This window comes from Misgurnus anguillicaudatus, chromosome 13, assembly GCF_027580225.2.
Source record: "Misgurnus anguillicaudatus chromosome 13, ASM2758022v2, whole genome shotgun sequence".
In the NCBI taxonomy this organism is placed as follows: Eukaryota; Metazoa; Chordata; class Actinopteri; order Cypriniformes; family Cobitidae; genus Misgurnus; species Misgurnus anguillicaudatus.
The window spans coordinates 33,697,570-33,720,831 of record NC_073349.2 but is presented as its reverse complement, the minus strand read 5'-3'; the positions used below and the strand labels follow the sequence as shown (position 1 = coordinate 33,720,831).

The 23,262-nt window shown below is 42.3% G+C and overlaps 1 protein-coding gene across 1 annotated transcript; it reads left to right on the top strand.

The window, feature by feature from the left end:
• The first annotated feature begins 1,561 nt into the window (after positions 1–1,561).
• On the top strand, positions 1,562–4,266 carry LOC141369259 (uncharacterized). The gene has a single exon (XM_073874850.1). It carries the CDS (start codon positions 1,624–1,626, stop codon positions 4,264–4,266), a length of 2,643 nt encoding a protein of 880 aa, XP_073730951.1. The 5' UTR covers positions 1,562–1,623.
• The last annotated feature ends 18,996 nt before the right edge of the window (positions 4,267–23,262 follow it).

Here is a 23,262-nt window from a genome sequence, read left to right as displayed (position 1 = left end):
TGGCAAAATTGTTGAATACTTCACATAATCAGAACCTAAGTTAAGTCCTTAATAATTTTCTTTGTCAAGTTGAAAACCTTTTATCTGCTTAATAGCTAGATTGTTTTTATGTTTTGTCATAAAATCAAGTGTTAATATTTCCATAAACATTTGTATGAAAATAGCCTTTCCAAAAATATTTGTAGATAAACAAAACATTCTCTTTAATCCTTGCATGTTTTGATGCATATTCTTGGCTTGGTTGAGCGACCACAAAACTGCTTTAAAAATAGCTGGTGAGGACCTATATAAAATAAATAATTTGCCACAAGATGCCACTGTCTATATCAGTGTTACAAAATAAGTATTTACATAATTCTATACATTTTGTGGTTTCTTGGACAGGGATTAGTCTATGCCAGGACTAGAGATCAACCGATATCTGTTTTTCTATATTTTCCCCGATATTTGAGCATTTTCCGATGATCGGATATCTGTTTTGTAATATCGAATTGACCAATAAGTGAGAGAATTGACAATTGCGCGCTGGACGCATCTGAAGAGAGGAGCTCACAGCAGCAGCAGCAGCGTGCACAGCAAATATGACGGCGGAGTGACGCGACTTTATTAAAAGTACTTTGAGTATACTTACTTTGCATATGAGGCATTTATAGCACAGCTTATTTGTGCATTAATGTATGTTATGTTAAATAAGTTGATATATTAAAAGCAATGTATGCAGCTTCTCCAAGAATAGAGACGAACTCACAGAGTCACGCTGATCCATAAAATCCGCTCGCAATAACGACGTAGCTTTGCATGAATAAAACAACCATGAATTAATGCTTTGTGGAATTAAAAACTCTAAATTAAATTAGTTTTTCTTTTATTTATGCTTATCATTAGCATAGTAAAATCACGTTCATATTGCTGTTCACTTAAGTTACCGGGGTTGAAGGCCTGAAGCACAGCCACCACATGTAGCTAACTTTTAACAAGATTTACCCCAAGTTATGTTAAAATTTCCCAGATAAACATTATTTTGCTAAAATATCTAAATAAATGTCTGTTGATATTAATTAATTATTTATGGAAGACGCTCACAGCTCTGGGCATAGCAGGAAGGGAGAGGAAGGCAGCTGTCCGTAGGTTGGGTGAGGCAGCAGAAAGAGCATCGTGCTGGCTCTGGAGTAGGAGGGAGGAGCTGAGCTGGGGGCCAGGAGGAGATGGGCAGTGACTGGCCACCACTGCAGACCCGCCAACTGGAGGGTGTTGTGGTTCAGGGTCGAAACACCCTGTGAAAGTTGGACTCCACCTGACGACATCTTCTCCTGGCTGAAAGCTACAGTCACTTACTACAGTCAGTGGCAGAATTAGATCGCATCAGTATAGATGTATTCAATAGTATTTTCTCTGGTATACCAGTGACTTCCAGGAAAGGCTGGATGGCAATTAAGGAAGATTGGTGACACTGGAAAGACAGTTGACCTCCAGGAAAGACTGGCGTGGGTGTGCGAGGCCAGCAACCTCAATCACAGCACTTGCAAGAGGGCACCAACCAAAGCTACAAAACGGAACAATGAGCAATACCCCCAGAGTCTTCCGAGAGGGGGGGAGGATGAGAGACTCAACGGGACGGACACAATGGTTATGGCTACGGATATCACACGGACAACGAGACGGCTCACCCAAACCACACTTACAGGGGAAGTGTTAGAAGTAAAGTGCCACTGCGGAAAGCTTTGCAAGAGTGCAAGGGGACTAAAAATACACCAATCTAAGACCCAATGTGGAGGAGGGAAGAAGCAGACGCAGCGCATAGTGGAGACACTAAGTGAGACGCAGGAGGACTCCAGTCAGGAAGCACCCCACAGTACAGGAGACCTCTTAGCACCTGCTCCATCCCAAAGCCACAGGAGGGACTCTCCTAACACTACCTCAGGCACCCAACCTATGACAGAGAAAGTGAGATGGCCCCAAGCAAACAACAACACTGCATGGAACCAACTAGGTGGGGACCTGGACCGAATTCTAGAGGCCACATTAGCAGGAACAGCAGAGAAGAAAATCGACAGCATGACAACAATCATCCTCACCATGGCCAGAGAGTGCTTTGGCACAAAAGAGAGAAAAGGCAGCACCGGAGCTCAGGTAATTCAGTCAAACAGGAGGGCAAGAGAGATCTTGCAATTGAGGAAGGAGATCAAGACCCTCAACAAGCAGTTCAGAACATCAAGTGCTGAAGAAAGGAAGGGTATAAAAGATCTAACCAGTGGACTTCGAGGGCAACTTTGCAGACTAAGAAGGGCAGAAAGGTCTCTGAAACTGAGGAAAGAGAAGGAGGCCAAGCGGGCTCAGTTCATTAAGGATCCATACAGGTTTACTAAAACCCTGCTGGGGGAAGCCAGATCTGGAAGATTGACCAGCCCTAAGGAAGTTGTAGAGGAGTTCCTTAAGGAGAGCCACAATGACGACCTCAGGAACCAAGCCTGCGGTGCACACCCCAAGATCAGCAGAACTGCTGAAACTCCTGAGGAAGAGCTTGATACCAGTGAACCAACATGGAGAGAAGTCCAAGACATTGTACAGAAAGCCCGTTCAGCATCTGCCCCGGGACCAAGTGGTATACCTTATAAGGTATACAAGAGATGTCCGATGCTCCTCCGCAGGTTATGGAAACTGTTGCGAAGGATATGGACAAAAGGTATCATTCCAGCATCCTGGAAAAGAGCAGAGGGGTGCTTTGTACCTAAGGAAATGGACTCCTCCAACATCACCCAATTCCGAACCATCTCTCTCCTAAGTGTCGAGTGCAAGGTATTCTTTTCGGTCCTGGCAAAAAGGATGACTACTTACATGGTGAAGAACAAATATGTCGACACTTCAGTCCAGAAGGGCGGTATTCCAGGTTTCTCCGGGTGCTTGGAACATACAGGTATCCTCAACCAGCTGATCCGGGAGGCCAAGGAGAGCAAAGGAAACCTAACGGTTGTCTGGCTCGACTTGGCTAACGCATACGGTTCAATCCCACATGGCCTCATTAACGCAGCTATGGAACATTACCATATCCCCCACCACACTAGGGGTATGATTACCAGCTACTTCGGAGGATTCAAACTAAGATTCAAAACTGCCCACTTCACAACCCAGTGGCAGGACCTTGAAAAGGGAATTGTGACAGGCTGCACCATCTCCCCCATCCTGTTTGTCATGGGAATGAACCTGCTCATAACAGCTGCAGGAAAGGAATCCAGAGGGCCACTAATGGAGTCTGGCACCCGCCAACCTCCAATAAGAGGCTTTATGGATGACCTCACTATAACAACTTCAACCCATGTACAAGCAAGATGGATTCTGAAGGTTCTTGACGACGTGGCAACATGGGCCCGGATGAAGTTTAAGCCAAGGAAATCAAGAAGCATGGTGATCAGAAGTGGGAAAGTGACCAGCAAGTTCCAGTTGCGAGTACAGGGGGAGACGATACCATCAATTGAGGAAAACCCAATTAAGTGCCTAGGGAAATGGTATGACGCATCCCTGACCGACAGATGCAACGTTTCCAGGACTGAGATACAGGCAGATGCATGGCTGAGGAAGATCGAGGGGTCAGGACTACCAGGGAAGTTCAAGGCATGGCTTTTTCAGCACGGTCTGTTACCACGACTCATGTGGCTACTGACAATTTATGAAGTACCCATGACAGCAGTGGAAGGAGTCGAGAGGCGAGTGAACAAACACCTTCGCAAGTGGCTCGGAGTCCCACCGAGCTTCACGTCAGTAGGACTATACACCAGGTCTGGACAGGTACAATTACCCCTATCATCAGTGGTTGAAGAGTTCAAGGTGGCAAAGTGTCGGGTTGTGATGATGTACCAAGACTCCACTGATGAAAAAGTCAGAAGAGCAGGCGTCACTACGAGATCGGGACGGAAATGGGCAGCTGACACATCAGTGGCGCAAGCTGAGAGTGCATTGAAGCTGAAGGACATCATCGGGAACCCATGCATAGGGAGGCAAGGTCTCGGATCCACCCACTTCCAGCAGTGGGGGAAAGCAGACCCAAGGCAGAGGAGGGACATGATCCAAGCCGAGGTCCGATACCTGGAGGAAGAAAAACGCAGGTCTAGGGCCGTTGAGCTTGGAGCGCAAGGTGTCTGGACAAAGTGGGACCTGCCAAAGCGAAAGGTCACGTGGCCTGAGATCTGGAGCCCTTTCGCATTTCTTTTCTGCTTCGTTCAGTGTACGACACTCTTCCATCACCAACAAACCTCCACAGATGGGGAATGAGGGAGGACCCATTGTGTAGGTTATGCAGAGGGAGGGGAACAATGGCGCACATACTGGCAGGATGCAAGACAGCTCTTAGCCAAGGAAGATACAGGTGGCGCCATGACAAGGTTCTTAGTGCACTGGCGGAGATCTTGGAGCGGGAGAGGCAGAAAAAGCGCCAGCCCAGTACAAGGCCGGCGAGATCCATTCAGTTCATCAGGGAAGGGGAGAAACCATCAGCACCCAAGAAGACTAAAAAGAGCCTCTTGCAAGCAGCACAATCCTGGGAGATGAGGGTGGACCTGGGAAGGAGACTAGTCTTCCCCCAGGTTGTGCAAACACCGCTGAGGCCGGACATGGTCTTATGGTCTGAAGAGGCAAGGAAGTTAATCATGATTGAACTGACGGTCCCATGGGAAGACGGGTGCGACGAGGCCTATGAGCGGAAAGCCACCAAGTATCAGGACCTTGTTGAGCAGTGCAGGGCCAAAGGGTGGCAGACCTGGCTATTCCCGGTTGAGGTCGGGTGTAGGGGTTTCCCGGCACAGTCTGTGTGGAAGACGCTCACAGCTCTGGGCATAGCAGGAAGGGAGAGGAAGGCAGCTGTCCGTAGGTTGGGTGAGGCAGCAGAAAGAGCATCGTGCTGGCTCTGGAGTAGGAGGGAGGAGCTGAGCTGGGGGCCAGGAGGAGATGGGCAGTGACTGGCCACCACTGCAGACCCGCCAACTGGAGGGTGTTGTGGTTCAGGGTCGAAACACCCTGTGAAAGTTGGACTCCACCTGACGACATCTTCTCCTGGCTGAAAGCTACAGTCACTTACTACAGTCAGTGGCAGAATTAGATCGCATCAGTATAGATGTATTCAATAGTATTACCTCCGCAAGCGGTCACAGTTTGATACAGTTAATGTGTGAGTAAATGCATAGATAACAGCCATTTCATAAGCTATAACAACAAAATATTAATTATTCTGACATCAAATTACATTACCAGTTAAGAAATTCAGTGATATATAAGCCATTTTGTTTGTTACTTTCCTGAATGTAGTATTCCAGTCAGTGATTTCATTTGTCGAACCTCTTTGCTAACTATTGGTTGGATTGCTGAAGGCTACATGTTGCTAGTCAAGACAAATATATTACATCCCAAAAAAGGCACGTAATCCACCTGTTTTACTATATGTAGAATATGCAGCCAACTCCGCTAAACTTTTCTCTCTCTCCCGCTCCCTTACCTGGCAACCTTAGCGCGAACTTTGGATCAGTCCATTTCTGACGAAATGATAGGGGTGTTTGGAATGGTCCATGTATTTGGAATACAGTTTCTACATTATTCATTAAATTAATATTATTCTTCACTCTGTCAGACCCCTCTATTTATTACTTTGTATGCAAAGAGGGAGTGATTATTATTATTATTTTTATAAGGGTCTGTTCAGTTCAGTAGTGCTGTAGTAATTATGTCAAAATCAAAAGTATAACAGTAAATAAAAATCGGTTCAGCATATTGGTCATCGGGCACATAAGCATCCAAATATTTGTTATCGGTATCGGTTTAAAAAAAATTATTATCGGTCGATCTCTAGCCAGGACTAGGCCTTAGTTTAATTAGGAAACATAGTATCCTTCCTTACATTACTTGTGTGCATTTTAACACAAAACAAAGCGTACTGATATATTTTAAGATATGTTTTTAGTTTGGACAGCCTCTACATTTTTTTAGTCTAGGACTAGTGTAATCCTTGTCCAGGAAACCACCCCATGTTTTTGTCCTTAAAATAAAATTGACCATTACTGTGAGACAATGCCCAGGAAATGAGGGGGGAAAAACTGTTTTTTTTGTACAGTATATTTGCAGACAATGGTGTAGTAGACCACAACAAATTATGTGAATCACTATATTTTACATTAAGTGTTAAACACTACATGTGTCTTCTGGTAAGAGTGCATACCCTCAAGGTCTATGAGCCAGTCTCGCCACTGGCCAACTGCACGCTCCTCCTCCACCCGGCGCGTGCTTCCTTTTTCAGAATAACAGACCTTAAAGAGGTCTGTTATTTGTTTTGCCGTTAGCGGTGCAGGGGGACCTCCAACAAACAGATCTCTTAGGCACGGGTTATTTTTTAGTGCCTGTAGCACTCCCAGAGTTTCCAAGCCCTCCTTCAATCTAGTAAAGACATTCCACAAAGTGATATCAGTGACTTGATACATTACTACCTGGGTGTACAAACCAACATTCAGGACATTTCCCTGCTTAACAAGGTTATGCAGATAATCACTTCAACAAACACACAACATATGGTTGTTTGATATTAACATTATACTGCACTCTATAATGCTTGATTCTGATTGGGCAGTCACAACATGTGATTTTATTCCGAGATGACACAGCCATTTGCTTACTGACATTAGGAAAATAATAATAATAAAAAATAGGCTCATGCTGCGTCCGAAACCGCCTACTACATACTATATAGTACGCGAAAAGCAGTAGGCGAAGCGAGTAGTATGTCCGAATACATAGTATTCGAAAAACAGTATGCGAAAAGTACCCGGATGACCTACTACTTCCGGTTAGATTTTGCAGCGTGCATACGATGGACGCTTCACTATCCCATGATGCCCCGGACGAGGAGTTATCCAACGAAGAAGAAGAGGCACGCGGCTGTTTTCGCGCTGAAATGACACGACGTGATGACGACGTATGTCACGTGATGTAGCAACATGGCGGATGTAGTACGTCCGAATCTCATTCATACTACCAGGATTCATACTATACAGTACCTACTGTTTTAACGCCAAGTAAGTAGGTACTTCATCTAATTCAGTACCTACTATACAGTATGCAGTTTCGGACGCAGCCTCAGTGTTTCCCCTACCATTATATAAGGGGGGCGCCCCGCCCTCCTAACGTCTCAACCCGCCCCCCTTGAAGGTCAAGTATATTTTATTTGATTTTCTTTATAGCGCCAGATAACAATTTGTTATTTTATTAAACAAACTAAATAGCCCTCAAGTAATGTGTTATTTATCTTATTTCTACGATGGCATGTCTTTTTGTCTGTGTTTGCGCGTTTAAAATTATCCAATTGAGTGCGCACATTTATATTTTACTGTTCGGCTTAATTCACTGAATGCGCGCTCTGTCATGTTGCGTGCAGCGCACGCCTCATAACTGAAAAGGTGAAGGTGTTTTCCCACACACACACACGCGCGCATTCTCTCCCTCTCTATCATGCTGTACAGTAGCTATATGCTATAACTCTGTGTAACATTAACAGTATATGCTGTCATATTTCTGAATTTGCATCGATTTGTGTGCGCTACGCGACCAGGGCTTGACATTAAAACACCCGCCAAATGTAGGTAGATTTTGGTTGTGGCGGTTAAGACAGCCAATCCCACTTGCCACTTTGGCTTATTAAATATGTTTTTTTAATTGTAGTTTTCTTAAAAGATATGCGAAATTATAAACAATGCGCAATGACACTGGGAAACTACAACTCCCGTGAGCACTCCCTGCACCCTGCGCAACGTACTGAGACGCGCACGCGATGCAGCGGAGGCTCGCCTTGCGGACCAAGCGCCAATGTTTTACCAGAGAGAGCGCAAAAGCTGATGGATTTGCGAATGCACGGAACGCAGTCTGAGCGCATACACGCACACTTTGGGAAGGAGAACACAATTGCATGGAAGTGACTGAAGAGATTTAAAGTGCGTGCACACTCTCTGGGCAAGAGCGGAGAGAAATTCATAGCGCACACCTAAATGCACACGTCCCAGTTTTGTCCGAAATCAAAGGAAACCCACAAGTGGAGAGGTTCGCGCACATTTTAATGTAGGCTACTTTGTGCAAAAATAATACCCTCTCGACATTTGCCATTTAAAGTCTTAAATAACTTTTAACAGCAACCATGATCAAGCATATACATTTTACTGCTGTTGTTAATAAATATTTCAAGTGTTTGTCTAGAGTTTTTGTGTTTATCTTTTTAGTTAATCTTCTACACCGCGCTCCACTGTTAATATATTAAAGTTAATCTATTTATGCCTTTCTAGCATGTTTTTCATGCACCTTAATATATGATATGATCTATACTGATATTAACAGCTAAATAATGTAGTCTTAACTTGGGTGGTCAGTCTGCATTTGAAAGTCAATCTGCATCTAATCTAGCTAAATCGAGTACAATTACTCAAAGTCATTTTAGGATGCCATAGTCAAGTTTAATCATATAAAATGTATTTTACCAGCAACAAAATTGTTGCAAGTGAAAATCCTGAGTGGGTAGTAACTTTGGAAAACAACTAGCCGCTTTGGCTGGTGAGCAAAAAGTTATTGTCAAGCCCTGTACGCAACATACAATTAAACTCACATTTGAAATAAAAAGCTCATAACACAAAAAGACATGATGAGAAAACAGCAGTAAGGCTTCAATGTAAATGTATGGTTATTTTGTCAGACAATTATTAATCGAGTTTATGTATCAGGATTTCAGCAGAGTTAAAGGAACAGCTGGTTGGATTAAACTCAATGTGTGACTGCATCGTGTTTACTCACTACTTTTCTGTCTGTCTGTCTGTCTGTCTGTCTGTCTGTCTGTCTGTCTGTCTGTCTGTCTGTCTGTCTGTCTGTCTGTCTGTCCAACCAACCCCACCCCCGAAGCTGTAAAACACTGAGGCTTATAAAAGTAATCATACTTTTAATGTAATATGTCCAAAAAACAGTATTTATAAATGGCCAGAAAACAGAATACAGTGGATCTGAAGCGAAAGTATTTAATGTCTAGATAACACATGGTGAGAACATTTGGTTAATATCACTCTCACTTTTGACGGAGGTTGTATTTAGCAACTTTTATATATACACGAGTGCCACATATTTACTTGTATAGCAACTAAATGTGTACTATGTGGAATAATACACAGCAAGCAGTCTTAATATCACAAATAAATCCCTTCAGGGTGATACAAGTCACTTCAATGTAATGTTGGGGTTCAGTTTACCCTGTCAGTATTTATTTTGTGATAACCAGTTGGATGCACATTATCACTTACTTAACCCTCTGGGGTCTAAGGGGTTTTTAGGGCCCTGGGGAAGTTTTGACATGCACTGACATTTGTGCTTTTTTCAGTTGCTTAAAAACATACTAATGGCAAAAGTCTCATAACACTGTGTTCATCACAAACTGGGCTACAATATCATATAATCAACATGTATGTATATGTTTGTATTTTTGAGAGAAAAATGTTTATGCGTGGTTTTGAAAAAGCTAAATTTTTAAGTCACTGATATAACTCCACAAAACTCATTCTAAACATGTTTTCCCAAGACTTTTCAAAACAGGATCTAGTAGTCTAGAGTTTTTTCTTCAAAATGATGTGAAAATCATATGGCCTACTCATTCACATAAAGCAAGATTTTGATTTACAATTTCGAAGACAATTTTGCTTGGGAAAGGCTGTATGCGTGGATGCGGGAAAGCTCCTGAATAATCAGTGATTGACAGCTGAGAGACAAAAGGGTTGCATAATGAGCCACATAATGAGCCTTGTGGGGATGTTCAACAGGAATGTAACTTTCTCTGTAGTAATGATAAGGTTTACTTTTTAATATAATGTAAATACACACACACACATTATATATATTTCTATTGAAATATTTTCTATTAATTTCACAAGTATAAGTTACCTTTTAAAAACCATAGTAGCCTAATCATAGTAAAGGTACTGTTTGGCTATCGTAAAGTGAACACACTTCAACACAGGGTTAGTGTTTGGTTGGCCAGCGAGAGGTTTACTTTTGTACCGTAAAAAGCTCAAAAGAACAACTGCCTATCGGTGTCTGGACTCTTATTTGTGTTTTTGTAATCATTAGAAACACAACAAGGGACACGCGTGATAAACCTATCAATGTTTGTTTACAGTCGCCGCCATTACCTCACGTGTTGATCATGAATGCAGTGAATGTGTGCACACGCAAGTGATCCTGTGTTTAAAGGAATAGTCTACTCATTTTCAATATTAAAATATGTTATTACCTTAACTAAGAACTGTTGATACATCCCTCTATCATCTGTGTGCGTGCACATAAGCGCTGGAGCGCGCTGCGACGCTTCGATAGCATTTAGCTTAGCCCCATTCATTCAATGGTACCATTTAGAGATAAAGTTAGAAGTGACCAAACACATCAACGTTTTCCCTATTTAAGACGAGTAGTTATACGAGCAAGTTTGGTGGTACAAAATAAAACGTAGCGCTTTTCTAAGTGGATTTAAAAGAGGAACTATATTTTAAGGCGTAATAGCACTTTTGTGAGTACTTCGACTCGGCGCAGTAACACCCTCCCTCTCCCATTATAAGAGTGAGAAGGGGAGCGGACTTTTCAGGCGAGTCGAAGTACTCCCAAAAGTGCTATTACGCCATAAAATATAGTTCCTCTTTTAAATCCGCTTAGAAAAGCGCTACGTTTTATTTTGTACCACCAAACTTGCTCGTATAACTACTCGTCTTAAATAGGAAAAACGTTGATGTGTTTGGTCACTTCTAACTTTATCTCTAAATGGTACCATTGAATGAATGGGGCTAAGCTAAATGCTATCGAAGCGTCGCAGCGCGCTCCAGCGCTTACGTGCACGCACACAGATGATAGAGGGATGTATCAACAATTCTTAGTTAAGGTAATAACATGTTTTAATATTGAAAATGAGTAGACTATTCCTTTAATAAACATGCTGTGCGGAGATATGCGCTTAGACGCAACTAAATAAGGATTGTACTGTTTGTAATCGCGTATTTTATAAGAATACCAAAAAGCGCGTCGAGTTTCCTTACTCGTGTGTTTGTGTATGTGCGTTCCCGTCGCGTCAACTGTTTGACGGAAGACAAAGAAAACACTCGCTTCTGGAGATACTGACACACATACGCAAGTAAATAAGGATTTAGATGTCATGTTTGGTGCAATCGGATGGAACAACAAGGAATGGAGAGAATGGATTGTGGATTGCGTATCCATTGACTGCAGAAGGCACGAGTCATGCATATGGATGTTTCTGCTCGTTCACTTCAATGGCGCCGGGGTGTGGCGATCTCCATCAGCAAATCGAATTAATGTTGTGAGGACAGACATTGTTGAAAGTGCTTTCCGAGCATTTAAAAGAAAGCAATTCAATCCTAAAATGAGACTAGATGTTGTGTTCGTTGACACCTGTGGTCTAGGTGAAGGGGCTGTGGACAATGGTGGACCCACCAGGGAATTTTTGACCCTGCTACTGAGAGATCTATTGAACTCTATTACAAAGCACAACATTCTGTTTTTATTGGGAGTGGACAGAAAAAAACTAGACACTGTAACGTTTTAAATGATGTATAAATCATATCTGTATGTCAAAAATCAGCAGAGTACTTTAAGTCTCTTTGTGGAGTGATTGAAAAATAAAGAGTTTGCGGCGCCCGCGCCGCCGTCGACCCCAGAGTGTTAAGTAACAAAACTAGATGTTACCAAACCTTATTTAATCTCAAATGGACATCATTTTGGTTCATTAGGCACTATAAAAACACTTACTGCCTCAAAGGTGCATCAAGTCTTCCCTCTAGATAATAATTTAGGGATGACGACAGTATATCATCACGGTCACTCAATGTTCTGATGACTGTCAGGGACCCAAGAAGTGAAAGGTTATTGGCTGCCACATTTGCAGCTTCTCGTGTCTCCTCCACAGTTTTGGCTTCTTGAATCTGTAATGAACAAATAATTACTTTATTAGAAATTTCTCAGTACAAAATGTGTGTAGATGATGTTTTAAACTTTCTTAGCCCAGTTTGTGATTAGGGTAGTTTCCAGGCGTTGTTTTACATCACACTTAAGCTGCTGTTTAAAACCAGTTACAGTACAGAAACATACTAGTTACTTCTTTACTGTTGCAAATCATATTTTGTCATCATAATGAAAATGAGTACTATCCCATCATAAGAATTCTCACAGTGCAGCACAATGCTATAGAAACACAGAAAAAAGAATGCCTTCATGAATTTGACACCGGCCTTTTGTAACTGTTGTCTAAGGTCAGCATCGTCCACCTCCATGATGTCAACAGGGGGGCTGGGTTCTCCAATCAGTTGGCAGAGTAGTCTATTAGAAAAAACAGGGGGTCCGAGTCCTCCATGAACTAAGCAGACAGATAATATCATACCAACAATTCGGTAGGTGCCTCTGCTGAGTCCTGTAAATATAAAATACAATTTGTAGACATCTTTTATAATGTTGTGTAAGTTCTGAAGATAACATACAGCCTCATTTGGACAGTAACTAAAGCAACAGATCAGGGAGTAGTTAAGCATATAAGTAAATTGACCTGAACAGGACACAAAAACATGCAACGATATAATCAAATACTTGTCAAACATATTCTGTAAATTGTAATCTATGAGCAATTCTGTAACGTGCTTACCTATAGAGTCTAGCCCTAGATTTTTCACAGATGCCGGCCCAACAAAGAAATGCGAATTCAATAGATCTCTCAGTACCAGGGTCAAAAATTCCCTGGTGGGTCCACCATTGTCCACAGCCCCTTCACCTAGACCACAGGTGTCAACGAACACAACATCAAGTCTCATTTTAGGATTGAATTGCTTTCTTTTAAATGCTCGGAAAGCACTTTCAACAATGTCTGTCCTCACAACGTTAATTCGATTTGCTGTTGGTGGCGCCACGTGAAAAAGAACATTTGAATGCAAAGTGCGTAATACATCCTTTATGTTTGAATCTAAAGGACTCAGAGAAGAATGTTGAGAAAGTGTAGAGCGTGAAGGAGACCATGGAGGTATGGGTGATGGAGACCGTGGAGACCCTAAGAGAGACCGCGGAGGAGACCACAGAGGAGACGGTGGAGCATACCACAGAGGAGACTGTGGAGGAGATCCAGACGGAGACGTAGGCGGCGGGGGAGTCCCAGACGGAGGAGTAGGGGGCGGAGGAGTCCCAGACGGAGGCGCCGGCGGCGGAGGAGTCCCAGACGGAGGCGCCGGCGGCGGAGCAGTCCCAGACGGAGGCGGCGGCGCCGGAGCAGTCCCAGACGGAGGCGGCGGCGCCGGAGCAGTCCCAGACGGAGGCGGCGGCGCCGGAGCAGTCCCAGACGGAGGCGGCGGCGCAGTCCCAGACGGAGGCGGAGGCGGCGGAGCAGTCCCAGACGGAGGCGCCGGCGGCGGAGCAGTCCCAGACGGAGGCGGCGGAGCAGTCCCAGACGGAGGCGGCGGAGCAGTCCCAGACGGAGGCGCCGGCGCAGTCCCAGACGGAGGCGCCGGCGCAGTCCCAGACGGAGGCGCCGGAGCAGTCCCAGATGGTTTTGTTTTTGAGTAAAGTAATATCACACTTTCCAAACCATTTGTATTACCATTGTATTGCATAAATGTAAGCATTATAAAACATTATTTGCATAATTTTATTTCTTAAGATTAACTAACCTGACCACCATTTATCCAGTGAATAAATATGGTTGTTGACTCAAACAAACCATTTTCTCTTATGGTTCCAGTCTGCTGACTGTGAAGTTGTAAGAAAAGACTTGGAGCAGTTAAATTAAAGTCCTCTGTTGCAGAAGGAACAGCCCCAGCAAAAGAAATTAGGCTCTGTAAACAAAGAACATATGTTAGGCATATTGCACAGCTGGTGAAGACAAAGGAACCTATGAAACATAACAACTAACACAAAAACATAATAAAAAATTAGTGCTTCAGAAGTATCAGGTACCATCAGGTGCTAGCTAAGGTGCCTGGGTTATTAAAGACTAGTGTAAGGCCTGATGCCAAACCCTAATTAAATCAATCGTTGTAATCTAAACATTGCAATTGGATTAAAAAGCAAATTTACATGTACTGTACATCCTATGTAATCTGAATGTCTGCGCAATCGAAATGCATATTCATAACTAGCCCAAAATAATCCATGACTATTCACGGTCCAAATAACAATAACTAATAGACGGAATTTCGTTCATCTCTAGCAAAAAAAAAAAAAAACCAGCCGAGACAGTAGCCCCAATCTGAACTCGAAAAAAGCAGCACAGCATCTATCAACGGGTTTACATTTTATCTCTGGATAAATGTACAAAGCTGAGTTAGAGAACGTTTTTTTTTCTTGCATCAGACTGCGAAAATACTAGATTCACGCGTTTACATGCCTAATTTTTTCCTGATGATCAGATCACAGTTTGGACAACACCCCCCCCCCCAATAAGATCAAAATAAGCATCTGATCAACCTCAATTGTCTTGAATAAGGTGTTAACATGAGGCTTTTCAATACAATTGAGCTATCAATGGGATTACAGCCGGATTACTTGGTTGCATCTAAATGTATATAGTGAGAACTAAATCAGCCAATCGCAGGAAACAGAATGTTCTACTCTCATAATAATATGGGAGAAGGTAAGCATTCATTATTTTAAAGGCAGTGCAATGATTGTTTGGGCCTTTCTTCTATTGAGTAGTGTTTGCTTAGTAGGGGTGTGACGAGACACTTAATCCACGAGACGAGACACCAGACTGGGTTCACGAGAACGAGACAAGACGTTATTTTTACACTTTAAGAAATCCTCCACGATAAAATAAATGAACAAGAAACTGAAATCACATCATTTTTAAAAGTTTCAACTAATCAAGGACTGTCCCTAACAATTTTTTTGCGAACTGATAATGAAGAAATTTGTTATTTTTTGGTAATAAAAATAGACCCAAGTGAGCAGTAGTCTTTTAAATTACATAATAACGAAGATGCAATAATAATTGGTTCAAATAAAGTATTAAAAGCAAGCTACATTAAACAACATTACATGAACAAACACATTACATTTGTGTCCTATAAATAAAAAGCATTATGTATGTATTATAACAAATGCCTGCAGGGGGCGATAGTGGACTCGTCTCACGGACGCCATCTTCACTTTCACTTTCGAGGGAGAGAAACACTAATTTTTAGTCAAACAATGTTTAAATCCATTTGAATATTTAATATATGTCCATTTATTTACAATAGAAATGATACAGCCACTGTCATTTTTTGAGCAAGAACATGCAGACATTAAATCATGTAAACTCTGTGTGAGGGTTCAATCTGGTGAGACCTCTGACACTGATCAACAGACACACAATGCTTCTCAGACTTAATGTGAGTTCCCGAACGAACATTATTGGAAACCCAACCAAAAAAACAAAACGCAGTAAAAGACAGAATATAAAGCATGCACTGTAAAAGGTTCAAACAGAAAGCTGCATCCTCCAGAGGTTGCATATGCAGGCTGCATACATCATCAAGGTTTATTTCAGTTAATTTATTATCAAGGTTTATTTCAGTTAATTTATTATCAAGGTTTATTTCAGTTAATTTATTATCAAGGTTTATTTCAGTTAATTCATAATCTGAGCATTACATTCGCAATTTGAAGTATACATTTATGATTTGCTTACATTAAGATTTAAGTGTTTTTATATTTTGGATACATGGTAATCATCAATAAAAATCATATTTACAATGTTTCATTCACAATTTGCACAATCATGTGCAATCAAGAACAAACCTCCTAAAGGGCCGTTCAAATTATAATGATAACTATAACTCTAAAAAATAGTTTTGAAAACCATTTTATGTTAAAGATAATAGCGGAGTTCACACCACTTTAATTTTCAGGTTATTTCCACTTTTATGTTAAAATAACTAAATATGATTGGATTTTCTTTTCAAGAATTTAGGTAAACTGTGCATGTGTAAAGGGGCTTCTGTTACATTTTATGCATTAATGCTTCATAGGTAAATTATGTCATTGGACTATTCCACATACCTGCATAGGGCTGTCAAGATGGAAATCCCTCCTACGATAACTTCCATCAGAATAACGGAACTGAAAGGAAGTACCACCTGTTTCAGAAGCCATTTCTGCCTCAGCCATCCTCTGATTCACAATCTGTGTAAATGATTAACAATGAATAAGTGTCTTTTCAAGAAACCCTGTGTCACTACACCACCATATTTGCAAAGGCTCCAGGGGTGCCCAATCGTACTCCTGACAATTGACTGTCCTGTAGAATTTTGGCCCAACTATAATCAAACACTCCTGCCTTTAACTATGAAATGATCCTAAAGACAATGATTAGTAGATGCATGCACCACTAATTAGGCTTGCAATACAAAAAAGATTTGACACCTACATCGACACGCCTCTTCTCTGCCTCCTCTATACATTTAGCAATGCGGTGGGCCTCTCTCTCTCTCTGAGTCTATGCACAGAGACATACAGAGAGTGATTAACTTCATTTTTTTATCAAATTTAAAATTAGATAATATCTTATTGTATTACCTTCTGTCTGTCAGTTTCCAAAGATCTTTGGAATGCTGCATCCTGTTCCATAATAAGGTTACGTCTTTGTTGAAGACTTTCCTAAAATGAACGATCAATAGTCAATTTTGACAGACATTGGATAGTGATTACTTGAATGAAATTTATTACTGAGCACTACTAAATATATAAATATTAAGTATTGTAAAGTGAATATTACCATATTCTCTCAAATATAAGTCAACCCCCTTTAGGAAAAATGCCTTTTAAAAAGCAACTCTTTCCTTTTACAAAGAACATGCTTTAATTTGAAAATAGTTTCATAAGTCAAAGGGTTTCACACATATGCACAAACACATGCAAACTAGATCCACCAAGAGGTGAGAGCCTATTGCCCCGTTTCTAAAACCTCCGGCCACTGTTGAGATTTCTGATAACCATAGTTACTGTATGTGTTGCTGTGTCAACTGGAAAAAACAGGGGTTTAGATTCTGAAACGTCACATTATGTGCCAGAAAATGCTTAATGTCATGTGAGCGCCCTATGTTTACAGTTAAAAGGAACAGGAAGTCGCTCATGTTATTCGTTGGTGCCGATTCTGAGGATTTTGATTGACTTGCATGACTTTATTTCCCTCCCTACACTCCGTTTGACATAGTTATTATAGCACCCGAAGGCATATTTATGCAGGTTAATGTTAATGACAAGTTTTTGAATAACGCTATTATTGAAAACGGGGGCAGGGAAATATTTGTTTCTTTAAATACCCAGCTATGTGGTCTATGTGTGTTTGTTTTGATGCACCTCTACGTAGACCAATCCTGCTCCTGAAGGGTCAGTGTCTCTGCAGAGTTTAGCTCAAACCCTAAATAAACACACCTGAAGCACCTTAGGGCGCACTCACATTATCCAAACCAAACCAAGCCCCAGCGCGAATGTCACCCCTCCCTACTCCCCCATGTGCACGCACTCACACTGTACTTGTATCGATCGAGTCCGGGCGCGCTTTCGTCATTAAGATGTGATTGTTTTGGAAAAAGCAGGAAGTAAAGCTCTCACTGAACACTGGAACCCACCGTAATGAAAGGTCGGTGTTTTTTAATCGGAGTCGTTTGGTGCGCGATTACAGACAGCCCTTTCACATGCCATCATATTGCTTAGTTGATCTGTCACGCATCAAAAGGTTTTTACGAAGGCAGATGAAGGTGAGTGGTCGCGCAACTGACGTCTTCACCTTTTGAAGCGCGCCCAGGCGCGATTGCGCTCACACCACAGCCTTCCGCGCCTGAGCCCAAGTGAACCGCGCTCCGGCCCACCTCTGCAACCCGGTCGCGGCGCGATTAACCAATCCGCGCTCGGGCGCGGAACAGAGCACTCACACTAGTCAAACGAACCAGGCTTTGGGGGTCAAACGCGCCCGAGCGCGGCCCGGCCTGGACAGTGCGAGTGCGCCCTTAATTAGCTGCTCCAGAAGTTTTGGATTAGGGCCGGAGCCAAACCATGCAAAGACAATGGTCCTCCCGGAGCAGGATTGGTGACCCTTGACATAGACCAATACAAGCACAGCTCTACAAGAACAAAGATTTCCGTATTCTTTCCAAATGTTCTCGCAGAACTTCACCAAATGCCAGTCGGCTTGCTTGGGCAATTAATTGCATTATTTTATTTAAACGCGTTAATGATTAATAAATTAATTGTATGCATTTATGCTGACATCCCTAGTTTAAACTTTAAATGAATGAAATTCTAAACGTAACTTCAGGAGAAGCACAAACATTTAGTTAGTTATGTTAATCATCAATAAAAATTATAAAAAAAGGTAAATGCATTCCTCCTCCTTACCCATCTCCTCCTTCACCACTCCACTGTTTTCCTTCATGCACTTTTAAAACAATGGGGTCGTTTACCATTGAATTGTTAAGACTGAATGGGCATGGGTGTGAATTTACATTAAATTCAGTGATTGTTTTACATATCACTAGGCAGGAGCTACTGTGAGAACCACTGGTCTAAAGCTTAAATATAAGAGCTTTTATTGACTTTCAAATAAAAAAAATTGTATATTAGGACAATACAATCAATTGTTGTACGCTTTTTAATCATGTACATTAACTTAATGTTGTGCATGAATCAATACCATTTGATGTTGTCTGGTTGATTGTGTAACTACACCACTCTCCCCAACAGAATTAACCATTGTGTCCTGTATGGGATGTCAACAACATATAAAAGTCAGTGTTATTTTTGTACTAACAGCGAACATAAATGGTGCTGAATGCTCACCATATTTTCCTCAGTGTTACGTGTGTCTGCCACGTCTGATGTATCATCCTCGGTAGTGTCCTCACGAGCAGATGTGTCGGTCACGTGTGATGTATCATCCTCGGTAGTGTCCTCACGAGCAGATGTGTCGGTCACGTGTGATGTATCATCCTCAGTGTCCTCACGAGCAGATGTGTCAGTCACGTGTGATGTATCATCCTCAGTATTTTCACGAGCAGATGTGTCTATCTCATGTGACGTATCATACTCAGGATCCTCATGAGCAGCTCTTGGAGGAAAGAAACGAAGGCAAGACGCACCGTTGTGAGTATACGTCTGTGGAAAAGTGTTGATGGTGGCTGGAAAACGCCCTATCTGTGCACCTGAAATTTGTTGCAGTGTGAAGGCAATCTAAAACGGAGAAATTACAGCAGTTGTGAGTAATGGAAACCCTCTTATGGGAGTGCTGTGTATATGATTGACCTGTATGTTTCTCTGAGTGTTTCTGAAAGAGAGTGGAAGGCCCTACCCCTGAGCTAGTATGGTGGGTGAGCCGAAGGGTCTGTGTGAGGAAACCAACTCCAGCGACGAAAACCAACACTAGGCCGTGTCACCATCGCTACCTTCTCGTCCAGAGCAAAGTACAGGAAGACGGGCTTCTAATGTGTGCACTGAGTGGTGGGTGAGTTTTGGATGTGGAAATTTTCACTTGAAGTGGTGCCGTGTAATGCTGTGTATTGCAGTGGGATTGCTGTTGTCTTGTCTGACGTACCCCCGCCTCCAGTCACTCGCTCTTGAGACGACGAAGAGGAAAGAACGGTCCTAGAGTAAGACCTGTACATGATTATGCTGAGAGTGTGTTTCAGTTTTCAAATCACGGAGTGGTATCTCGAAGTATTTTCCCAGCCAAACGCTCGGGGGACTTGAGCTTAGGAGTGGCGGTGAAGAACTGTGCTACTGACGGTGCGTGAGTATTATCCATGATATTGTTCCCTTACCTGTGTCTTTTTGATCAACATAGAGCCTGAGGCGAAGGAGATCCGCCGGCCCGAGGTCTCGACGAAAGGGCGCCCCGGTCCAGTTTTCGATCGACCAACGGGTCTCGAGGAAAGGGCAGCGCTCGACCCGGTGTGCCGGCGTGACGGTTCTCGCCCCTCTATAGACCAACGAGCTCGCCGAGAGGGTTTTGGCCCCCGGCGCCACCTAGGAAACCACCGTCCAGTTGACGCACCGCATAGCCAGCCACCGTAAGTCCGCACCCTGTTAAGTGAAATACAACTTGTTAAAACTGCCTAATCGACAGGGAAGAGGAGTGTGTCGTGAAAGCTGTGCAGAGAGCCATACCTATCCAAAGCTGTAGTCAGCGACGAGTCATCTGTGGAGAGAGAGAGACAGCGTGCATGTCGAGATAACGCCCTGTGAAGAGAGCCATACCTACCCAAAGCTGTAGTCAGCGACGAGGTGAGAGAAACCATTGGAAATCGATTCACTGTGCCCTTGTGTCCCAGCAGTCATCTGTGGAGAGAGAGAGACAGTGTGAATGTCGAGATAACGAACTGTGGAGAGAACCAGACCTACCCAAAGCTGTAGTCAGCGACGAGGTGAGGGAAACCATTGGAAACCGATTCACTGTGCCCTTGTGTCCCAGCAGTCATCTGTGGAGAGAGAGAGACAGCGTGAATGTCGAGATAACGAACTGTGAAGAGAGCCATACCTACCCAAAGCTGTAGTCAGCGACGAGGTGAGAGAAACCATTGGAAATCGATTCACTGTGCCCTTGTGTCCCAGCAGTCATCTGTGGAGAGAGAGAGACAGTGTGAATGTCGAGATAACGAACTGTGGAGAGAACCATACCTACCCAAAGCTGTAGTCAGCGACGAGGTGAGAGAAACCATTGGAAGCCGAGTCACTGTGTCCTGGTGTCCCAGCAATCATCTGTGGAGAAGGAGAGAGCAGGGAAGGAGAGTGAGTCGATCAGCGAGGAGCTGTGCGAGATAGGCGGTGAACCGCCTCGAGCGAGCCACAGGTACACGGAATAGGAACAAGCTCATACAAACACTGACTTTGATTTATTCTGCCTCCAGGAAGGAAGAGGAGCGCGCCACGGGCAGAGGGAACCAGAGGCGGGAGCCCGTTCCCCGACGCAACCCCCACCCCCCTGTCACTCACTTGCTCGTGGCCCCCCCTGGAAGGCAGAGCCGGACTTTAGTTTTAATTTCCCTTTTTTCCAATCCCCAGTACTTTTTAAATATTTAAATAAATAAAGAATATTTTTATACTTACCTGTTCCTCGTTGTTGTCTGGTCATTGGGTTGGTTTTGGGGACCTCCTCGAGGTGGAAGTTTAGAAGGGGCGTGGCTTAAACATTAGCGGCCCGCCCTTGGCTTGTGACATATTGACCTTACAAAGGTCAAAATTCTGTGTTTTTAGCTGTGGAAATATTATTCGTAGATGGTCTTTAAAGCCATTTGCATCCAAATTTTTGGGGACTTTGTAGATCTTTACTGGTTTAGCTAAAAAGAAACAATAATAGGCAAGGCAAGGCAAGGCAAGTTTATTTGTATAGCACATTTCATACACAGAGGTCATTCAAAGTGCTTTACATAGAAATGAGAAAACAATATATAAAAGAGAAAAAAGAAAATGTAAAAATAATAGATACACAATAAAATCACAATAAAAACACTTTAAAATGTTAAAAATAATAAAACAGAAATAAAAGTGACTTGAGTTAAAAGTGCAGTCAGTGTGAAGCAGCACAGTGCTCATTCAGTAAATGCAAAGTTAAACAGATGTGTTTTTAATCTAGACATAAAAGTGTTTACTGTTGAAGCACATCTGATCTCTTCTGGAAGCTGATTCCAGCTAGAGGTGGCATAATAACTAAATGCTGACGCACCTTGTTTTGAGTGAACCCTTGGTATTTCTAACTGACCGGATCCTAATGATCTGAGTAATCTTTTAGGTTTATATACAGTTAGCATATCTGTCATGTATTTGGGTCCTAAGCCATGAAGTGATTTATAAACGAGTAACAATACTTTAAAATCTATTCTAAATGTAACAGGTAGCCAGTGTAAGGACGTGAGGACTGGAGTAATGTGCTCAGATTTTTTGGTTCTGGTCAGAATTCTGGTAGCAGAGTTTTGTATGAGCTGCAGCTGTCTAATGGTCTTTTTGGGGATCCCCGTAAGAAGTCCATTGCAGTAATCCACCCTGCTGGTGATGAAAGCATGAACAAGTTTTTTTCTAAGTCCTGTCTTGAGACAAAACATCTAATTCGGGCAATATTTCTGAGATGGTAGTAAGCTGATTTGCTTATTGCTTTCACATGACTACTGAAATTAAGGTCAGACTCTAAAATTACACCAAGATTTCTGACTTTATTTTGTGTCTTTAGACCCCTAGAGTCAAGGTATGTGTTAACCTTGAGAGTTGTATCTTTATTTCCAAATACAATGACTTCAGTTTTGTCTTTGTTTAACTGGAGGTAGTTTTGACGCATCCAACTGTTAATTTCATCAATGCACTTACATAGACAGTCAATGGGGCTGTAGTCATTGGGTGACAGGGCTAAGTATATCTGGGTGTCATCTGCATAGCAATTTGGTTCTTTTTCATTATTTGACCAAGTGGGAGCATATACAAATTAAACAGAAGTGATGCAATGAACCCTGTGGGACTCCACATGTCATGGATGTCCACTCAGATAATATGGAGAAATATTTAGAAATAAACACATTGATGGTTTTCAAGTCGGTTTATTTTAACTTATATTAAACATAGAGATAATTACAAATAATGATTATTTGACAAGATGTCAATAATTTAAATATGTTTTACCTTTTTGACAGTTGAACATCTGTTGGTGACTCAACATGAGACAAATCCTCATTGAGCATGTGTTGGCCTCCACAGTTTTTGGAGTACTTTATTAAAACAAAAGAACACACAAGCAAAGTTGGTAATGGTAATATAATACATATGCAGTTGTGTTGGGATAAATTGGAAAGTATGGGCACACTTAGACAATCCCCATGTGTGGATATAATTACATGCATGTCAAATAAAAACATATTCAAGTGAGTTTTATAAACTGCATTATTTCATAAATTTCCTTGTGTGGTGAAAATCAAGTTCACAATGTCCGCGCTCGTCAATGCTAGCTACGCTTGTATGCTGTGTGGGCTAACCTGACCTATTCTACCCTTCACAGGATTACCATTTCATTGTTGTGAAGAGTTTGGATTTTAGGATTACCTGTTCTACATCTTCGGCTCTGGAGTGAGTGTGTGTGAGTGTGTGCGCGCACCTGGAATCTCATTTATTTGCATTTATCGTTTATCTCAACTGTTGTTTACTTTTAATCCTGCCTCCATTGTCTTCTGTCACTGACACCTATGTGATGTCTTTGATATGCTTTAA

Excerpts from the sequence above, each read along its gene's own strand:
- LOC141369259 (XM_073874850.1), top strand. The coding sequence starts at position 1,624 with ATGGTTATGGCTACGGATATCACACGGACAACGAGACGGCTCACCCAA.